We start from the raw sequence: 9,018 nt of genomic DNA, 5'->3' as shown, positions 1-9,018 counted from the left end.
CATGGCTTTTAGTCCCAATTTGCACAATCTCTTTTTTTTTTCCTTAGCAGTTATATCCCTTCCTATCAAACATGTGCTTGAACTCTATTTCCAAGGGTATATAAACAGCTCAAGACAACACTGTATACTTTTAAGTGTTTGGGTATGCCTAATGCTGGCTGAAATAATGCAGCACTAACTATGTAAATAGTTAAAAGCATGGTTTTAGCAATATATGCCTATCAGTATTTGACAACATATATTTGAGTATGTATATGACAATATAAAGGTCTCACAACCTTCATTGTTTAAAATAGATACTTCCTCCTTCAATTTATATTTGACTGAAAAAGTAATTTGCTTTTAAATTAACAGATACCTCAGCCTTAACAAGACTTCTCCAATCCATGTGAAGAAAATGAAACTCCTGCCAAGAAACTACAGGAGGAAACAGGAAATTACATGGATGCTGACACTGAGATTTGTAAACATTATTTTCCAATGCAAAGACTAAACTGAGCAGTTCAGTGTTTCAGATGGACTAATTTTTAGGTCATGCTCACTTTTACTTGAAGGTTTTGATTAAATAGTGGAAATTATATGCTGCATAGTTTAAGGAATTGGAGTTAATCTCCGGTTTTGACACAAAATCTTACCCCTAAACATTCCAAAAAGCAAGCATACTGAAATATATGCCAACATTTCCATCCTGTTAGTATCTCACACATTGCTGTAACTGCTTACAGGGCAACTATGGGGTTTGACATCTGAAACATCCAAGTATTCCAGGTCACAACTTAAAAAATTGTGGAAGTTTTTAAGAAAATAATTCAGTGCTTGAACAGCAGTTTGTCAAGTCTTTTAAACACTGACATTCCTGTGTTCTAACCAGAACATATCCTTCCAGCATGAATTTATATAGCACCATTAGTGCGATTATTTTCATGTATTCTGCACTCAAGACTTTGCAAGTAACATTGTACATTCCCAACCAATTCCAATAGCAGACTGCTTTTAAATGTCAGGATCTGACCTACTTCAAATAACTGGAAATGCAATTATTTCCACTGGCATTGTGTACAGTGTATTGGGCACAGCATGACAAAAGCATTTCTGCATGTTCCTGGGGAATACTAGAATCCAACACTTGGACATTAAAAAATGAGACAGACAACCACTCTTGGTCAGAAATAAAAACAAATGTATGATTAAAATTTAAATCAAATGTTTGTAATTTTAAAATTAGAACAAGGACACAGAATTATACATAATGAGAAGTTAATTTTATTTCTGTGCCTTCTGTGCCTTCGGTGCTGGTGCCTTCTCTGGCTTCTTAGCCTTGGGTGCCTTCTCTGGCTTTCTGCCCTTTGGTGCCTTCTCTGGCTTCCCTGGCTTCCCAGGCTTCTTGCCTTTTTTAGCAGCGATCCTCTGGAGCTTCTTCATTTCATGCTTGATGATTCTGTTTCTCTGTTAAAAAAAAAAGAAAATGTTTACACTTCACCAGCATGAAAAGAGCAAGAGTTCAAATACTGCGCCTTAATTCAAATTCTAAGCTTTCAGATTCTGCCTCTTTTCATTATCACCCTTTACCATGCACTGTATCTGAAATGTCAAATTCCACCTAAAACTGTTCTAATCTACCAAGTGGACATTATAATTCTGGCTGGTAGCTCAGGCATCTCAGTATTTCATGTGTAATGATTTTCATTAGAGGGTGAAATACTAACAGCAACCCATCCAGAATATTTGATTTTATCAGCTGGCAATTCCATCCTCAGCTGTAACTTGGGAGGACTGACGCATGGATTATACAAGTTCAAGTCTGACCGACTACAGAAGAGAAAGTGGTGACATACTAAAAAGCATGGAAAATTCAAGGCATTCACACCCACAGCGTCATCCAATAACCCAAGCCAGCTGTGGAAGTAAGCTACTAACACTGGATGTGACTCTGAAGTGAAAGCTACAAGCATTAACCCCATGAAGAAGCAGCACTCAAACACTTACCATTTTCTTTGCTTTCATCACCTTGTAGCGATCAAAGTCAGTCATTTTGGCTTTCTGTGTGAAAACAATCAATCAGTCATGAAACTCTGATATATGCAAGTAGTACAACTCAGCATTCCAAAACATTCCTAAAGTAACTGATCATCTCCAAATGATGTTTAGCTGCAGTTCTGGAACTAGCTCATAATTTAAGGCCTTTGCACCATCCCAAGATGCAGGAAAAGAGGCTATTATAGAAATAACTGAACAAAACCACATGCACTGTTAAAATACAAAAAGTTTAAGCTGATAAGTTAAAAACCTGTGTCTTGTCTACCTTTAATCCTAGCTTACTACTGAAAACATGCAGCCTTTAGACCGCACCTAATTTTACTAAGCAGAAGCAGTACATGTACTCCTCATTCAGTGAAACACTGTTACCTTTTCTCGGGCCTCAATCTTCTTTGCCCATCTTGTCGCTGACCATTTCTCATTTATATTTTCCTTCTCCCAGGCAAGTCGCACACACTTCTGACGAGCGCTGCATTGGAAGAGTCACAAAATCATATTCACAGTCTTGATCAAAAAAAGGTTCTCCCTGATGCCGGCCTCCCAAATTTCATTCAAGGGAAGATGACTCTACTACATTACTTCAGACACCTTATTTCAAGTCAATGTCACATGCATCTCTGTGGCCTAATTAACGTTCTGTTGAATAAGTGCTGTGCTAGAGCTGACAGAATCACAGAATGGGTCAGGTTGGAAGGAACCACAGCAGGGCCAACAACTTCAGCCTCCCTGCTCAAGCAGGGCCATCCCAGAGCACACGGCACAGGCTTGTGTCCAGGGGATTCCTGAGTATCTCCAGTGAGGGAGATTCCACCATCTCTCTGGGCAACCTGTTCCAGTGCTCACTCACCTGAGCTCCAGGAGATCACATCTCTCTTGCGCTGAGGAGCCCAGAACTGGACACTGCACTCCAGGCGTGGCCTCACCAGAGCAGGATCACCTCCCTCGCCCTGCTGGCTGCACTCCTCCTAATGGCCCCAGGACACCATTGGCCCTCTTGGCCACAAGGACACTGCTGGCTCAGGGACAGCTTGTTGCACACCAGGACCCTCAGGTCCTTCTCTGCAGAGCTCTTTCCAGAAAGTTGGCCTCAAGCCTGTGCAGGTGCTCGGGATTATTGTTCCCCCGCTGCAGGACCTTGCACCTGCCCTTGTAGAACTTCCACAGTTTTCTCTCTGCCTGTCTCTCCAACCTGCTGAGATCCTTTTGAATGGCAGCACAGCACTCTGGGATGTCAGCCGCTCCTCCCAGCTTTGTGTCATCAATGAACTTGCTGAGGAGGCATCTGCCTCTTCATCCAAGTCCCTGATGAGTAAGTTAAACAATACTGGGCCCAGTATTGAACCTCGGGGGACACCACATGTGACAGGCCACCAACCAGACCCCATGACACTGACCATGGACCTCCAGGATCTGCTCCCAAGCCACCTCACTGTTTATATGAGCAGCTGCTCCTAACACTGCTTGAAGCACTGCCCTTTTCTGATTCTAAATTACAGAAATTCATACATTAACTGAGGTAAAAGAACAGAATGAGTTCTGCCCCCTACAATTCCAGTAAAGCTCTGTAGGCAGGGAGCCTATTTAATGCCTGTACGTGACTTAAGCTGTAGCATAAGCAAAGCTGCAGCAGCATTCACATTGCTTTCCCCCACACCATCCATCACAGAACTAGCTGTGAGATTTCCTTTGCTCCTGAACAGCAGCTATTAGCCAGCACTGGCAATGAAAACCTAAATATATTCAACTATGATATCACAGCGTGCCAAATTTTTACTGTTAATCCACTACAGTTTGAACCTTCTAGACTTAGCAAGGATCAGTCATCAAGTGAGAGCATGGGGGTTTTTTTAACACAGGTCAAGAAAAATGCCAGCTCACCTGTGTGGGAACTTCAGGACAAAGTCAGTCAGCTGCATGCACTTGAAGGGCATGGCCTGTCTCCTGACACCACTGCAGGGGCCATCCACCAGTGCCTGAAAAAGGGAAACAAATGTGGGGGGTTTGCAGCGGTTTTCCTACTGCATTTGGTTTAAACAGCTGCTTCCTATTAATGTATGAACAGTGTCTTGACAACACTCATCCCAAATTGAAACACATATCATGCAGACAAAAGTGCCCATACAACCCAAGCTTTAAAGAAAAAAATTTTGAAGGCCTGCCTTTGATAAAAAACCAAACTGAATTTAAAAAAAAAAAAAAAAAGGTAGACAGAACTAAGATGTGCACAGGAAAAGTCCCCTACCCCAAATATTCAGTATACACATACATTAATGCCATTTAATTAATAAGTTTAGATCCCAACTGACATCCCTTGTCCACTTCTACACCAAGAAAACACAGAAGAGAGGGGGCTGTATCACTTGCTGGCGGGGAAAAGCGTGCTCCTAAAGGTATCAAATACAACAGCTGTTAAATCCTATCCTTCTGTCAACTGCTTATTTGAAAACAGAATTTCTATTGAAGTCACACAGCCTTAGCATACAAGCCTCTGTTAAGGCAGAAAGGAGGAAATCCAGGGGCAGCCCTCACAACTTACCCTGTTTTGGTCAATAACATCCACAATGGCCACCAGCTTGCCAGCGTGTGGCCCGAAGGAGATGAAGGCAACTCTGCCGATCTCCACGAAGCGCTTGAACACCTGGGAGGGTAGGAATGTAGAGTTAGGTGAGAACACACCCAAGGCCATCTTCAGATTCAAAGCTCTGAGAACCTTTAAAAGAGCTCCCCAAAAACCTCACAGAATGGTTTGGGTTGGACAGAGACCTTAAAGATCACCTAGTCCCAACCCCCTGCCGTGGGCAGGGACATCTTTCATTTCACCAGGTTGCTCAGAGCTCCATCCAAGCAGGTCTTTAAAACTTCCATGGATGGGGCATCCACAATTTGTCTGCACAACCTGTTCCAGGGCTTCAACACCCCCACAGTAAAGAATCTTTTCCTACTATCTGATCCAAACCTACTCTCTTTCGGTTTGCAGCCATTACCCCCCGTCCCATCACGACACGCTCCTGTACACAGTCCTACCCCATCCTTCCTCTAAGTTCCCTTCAGCTGCTGGAAAGCTTTCGGACTGCACGAAACCCCCACTCTCCAGCACAGCGGCCGCGGTCCCGCCGCGCTCCGAGCCCGGCCCTGCCCGAGCCCGCACAACACGCGGAGCGCGGCCCGGCCTAGCGTGGCCCCGGCCTAGCGCGGCTGAGGCGGGCGCGGGCTCCCCGCCGCCGCCGCGGGTGCCGGCGCAGCGAGGCGCGGGGGAGAGCGCTGGAGCGGCGGGGGGATACGGCGGGGATGCGACGGGAAGCGGCGGGGCCGGCGGAGCGGAGCATGGCCGCACGTACCATGATGGCGCCGGCAGCAGAGAGGGCGGGGCGGCCCCGCCGGCGCCCGGAAGCCGCCGAGGCGCCGCCGCTGCGCGTGCGCGGGGCGGGACGGGGCGGCCGCGGGGCCGTAGCTCCGCCGCGCGCGTGCGCAATGGCGTCCCGGCGGCCGTCGTGTCCCGTTCCTGGGCTCGGTCTGCGGTGGCTGTGCCCGTCCGTCGGACTGCGCGGAGCAGGAGGGCCTTTCCTGAGGAATCGGTTCTTCTCTCACCGCCTGCAGGTCGCGCCCTCCTCCATGCGCTGCACTAAACTGTGCCTGCCTCTCTGGGGTGCTCCGCCGCCCTGCAGGAGCCCCCCTTGCGCTGCGAAGTGTGGGGCACACCGAGACTGTCTGAAGTCAGAATGCTCCTGGTGTAAGGGCTCGTACACTTGGTGCCGCTTTTGGCTGGTGGAGTTACCTTTTTTCACAGTGGCCTGTATGGAGCTGTGCTTTAGAGTTGTGCTGAGCACAGGGTTGATAATATGGAGATGTGTTTGCTGTTGGTGAGCAGGGCTTGCACAGGGCCAAGGCCTTTTCTACTTTCCATGCTGCCACACTGGCTGGGAATTTGGGAGTGCAGTTTGGGAGGTTGAGAGGAGACACAGCTGGGACAGGTGACCCAGACTGACCAAAGGGATAGTCCAGACCTTAGGACATCACGCTCAGTTCATAAAGTAGGGGAAGAAGGAAGAAGTGGGAGACATTTGGAGTGATGGTGTTTGTGTCCCCAGGGCATTCCACCGTGTATTATGGATCCCTGCTGGACAGCAGCCTGCCCACGAGGAACAATGAATTAATTATTTGTTTTAATTTTTTGTGTGTGTGGTTTTTATTTTCCCTATTAAACTGTCTTTATCTCAGCTCTTGAGTTTTCCAGCTCTTAACCCTTCCATTCTCACCCTGATCCTGCTGGTGGGGGAGTTAGCAAGTGGCTGCCTGGGGCTTGGTTACTGGCTGGGGGCAAACGACCACAACTTTCAAGCCTAATCAGCAGGAAAGGAGATCTTATCTCATAGATAGATAGATAGATAGATAGATAGATAGATAGATAGATAGATAGATAATAAGAGTGTCTTGCTTTTAACCATCAGGATTTTCTTGCCGAGAACATGGCATTCAGGAGTCCTGTCTTAAATAATGAGTGGCATAATGAGTCTTGTCCACTTCAGTACCTGGATCAGTTTTGCAGCTTGCAAATTTCCACCCCCTAGAACAGCATTTCTTCCCTCTCTATTAACCATAGCTTTTTTACCAGCATGGAAATAATGGTAAAGGGGGTGCTACCCTCCAAGACATGCTAAAAATAAAAAGTACACTAGGCTTAACTTTTCACAATTTTATTAATCTTCATAAGCAGGCACTGAAGAGTGCAAAAAGATAAATAACCTCAGGTTTGTACACATTCCCAAGTGTTGTCAACTCCCCTGTCTCTCCCAGAGATCCTTTCAGTTCTAGGCAGCAGGACAGGGATCTGGCCTGTTGATCTGGTTCCAGCTCACACCTGGGAGAGGAGTTGGCTGTGGTCACTGAAGCTGCTTGGCTGGAAGTGCAACACCCTCAGCTTTCCCATCTGAAACTGCCAGGAGAGGTACAAGGGAGCAGGTGGGTATCCTGGTGACCCTGAGGGAGACTGTATACATAAGGACAAGAGGGAGCTATTAAAAAAGCAGAACAGGTGATTCACAGGGGGAATTTGATTCTTTGAACAGATACTGGGCCTCTCCAAGTACATCTGGAAGTCCAAATGGTTTTTGAACAAATTTACTTTTTCGTTAGCTGCCAGCTCTACAGAGACCAACTTCAAGTGTGCTCCATTTGTGTAAAACCACATCTGAATGGCCCTGCCACTCAAAATGTTTTGTTGGGCAAGTAAATATTCCAAAATTGGCAACAAAAGAAAACATTTTCATTCTCTCATCCAACTGTCTGGGGTTTTTTCACCCATAACTGCAGGTACAGATTGATCACACAAAATATCTCATGCCAGCCTCTGTAATGTCCATGCACTCTGAAGTCAATTTTACACTTTATCAGATATAACTTTGATGCCACAGAGCTCTTCATCATCTTACAATACCTTTTACCTTATTGCTACTCCAGTAAGACTGACAAGACTTAGCAGTATATCAATAGAGAAGGGACAAAGCCCTATTGATCTGCCTGAAAAAATCACTTTTTTCTTTTTTTCATTTACAAAGATATTTAGCTCCCTTCAAATCATCTGTCAGCCTATGAAAAAAGCACAAAAGAAAACAAAACCCCAACCCCACAACCAAACATAAATAAGAAGGTGATATAGAAACAAAAGACTGAAATTAAAAACATTTTTTATGGGTAAAAATACTGGCCACTGTTCTCCTATCCTTCCTCTAATCAATACTGGGAATAGATGAAGCTGAGAGAATCCTGTGATTTAAGGGAGTGTGAGGTTTGGTGAAGAATGGCTGGGCTTTCAAGGAAGGCAGCTGTTTGCTGCAGGAAAGCTCAGGAGTCAGAATGTGGGACAGGAGCACCTGCCAGGGGGATCCCAGTGCTGCTGAAGGACAGCGCAGAGGCTGACCAAGGCACTAGAGCCATGACTGCAGCTCCAGCAATGTGTTCCTGAACCCACACAGAAAAGGTGTTTTGCTGGCCTGGGGACTGACTCTTGTTCCTCTTTGTCATGAAAGAAGGGCTTAACATGTTAATGGAATGTTCAGATCTGAGCCTCTGTCCAGACTGAAATAATACCTACGTGTCAAATCAGTACGGACTGCCACTGTCTGAGACCAACAATATGTGGGGTATGCAGGTCAGGGGTTCAGAATGAAAAACTATAAAAAGCATTTCTGTGAAAGTTAGAAAAGAAAAGAACACTGAAAACCCCAGTGTCTTCTGGGGGCAACTATGAGATATTTAAATCTAGGTTTCAGGTACTAAAGTGATAAAGCATTTTCTTCCACCTCCAAAGCCAATCTTATATACCAGACCAGAGGCATTTTGGGGTCTCTATGGTACCAAAAGATATAGCTCTGTTTAGAGACAGGCTCAAAAGTCCTGAGAGCTTTTGATAGTTTATTACAACTTCTTGTGATGGGGATCAATCCATTTGGAACAGCAATAAAAACAATTCTATCACAGCTCTTCCTTTCAGTTCTTGTCATTATCCAGTGCTTGTTCCAGTGTCAGAAATTAGGTTACTTCAGGGCTTTTAGTGTCAGCACTGCACACAAGGGCAGCTACCATGTTCCCACCTCCCACAGTTGCTATTGGCTTGTTTAATTTTATCTTAAACAATTGCCACTGTGATCAAATCCATCACTACTTGAGCTCACCAGTATGCACAGAGTTAATAAACAAAAAAAAAAAACCAAAAACATACCTGTCAGGAAAATGCAAGTAATCTCTTATAAAGCAAAGTGACATATCTGCCCATGTTTTCTCTGCTGCACACTGGACAAATTAAGTTTACAAAACAATTACCAAAATATTTCAAAAGCACTCCAATTCACCATATCACAGATTCCTTTGTGCCCCTTCTCCATTTATGCTTCTGGTCCAGAAGTAATTTTTGCTGTCTTTATTTTTGAAAAATGGGGAGCGAAATAAAGTTCTGTTTAGTAGCACTATCAGATTTTTGGTTTG

At 45.1% G+C, this 9,018-nt stretch overlaps 1 protein-coding gene across 1 annotated transcript; it reads right to left on the bottom strand.

Moving 5' to 3' along the window:
* Positions 1–1,157: 1,157 nt before the first annotated feature.
* On the bottom strand, positions 1,158–5,435 carry RPL14 (ribosomal protein L14). Its single transcript, XM_084212448.1, has 6 exons — positions 5,376–5,435; positions 4,574–4,675; positions 3,916–4,010; positions 2,407–2,506; positions 1,987–2,040; positions 1,158–1,446 (listed from the first exon to the last, which is right to left on the bottom strand). The coding sequence occupies exons 1-6, from the start codon at positions 5,376–5,378 to the stop codon at positions 1,264–1,266; spliced, it is 537 nt and encodes a 178-aa protein (XP_084068574.1). The 5' UTR covers positions 5,379–5,435; the 3' UTR covers positions 1,158–1,263.
* Between the last annotated feature and the right edge of the window lie 3,583 nt (positions 5,436–9,018).

This window comes from Fringilla coelebs (assembly GCF_963513975.1).
Source record: "Fringilla coelebs genome assembly, chromosome: 1".
Classification (NCBI taxonomy): Eukaryota; Metazoa; Chordata; class Aves; order Passeriformes; family Fringillidae; genus Fringilla; species Fringilla coelebs.
The sequence above is the reverse complement of the archived record's forward strand: the minus strand, read 5'-3'. Positions and strand labels throughout refer to the sequence as shown.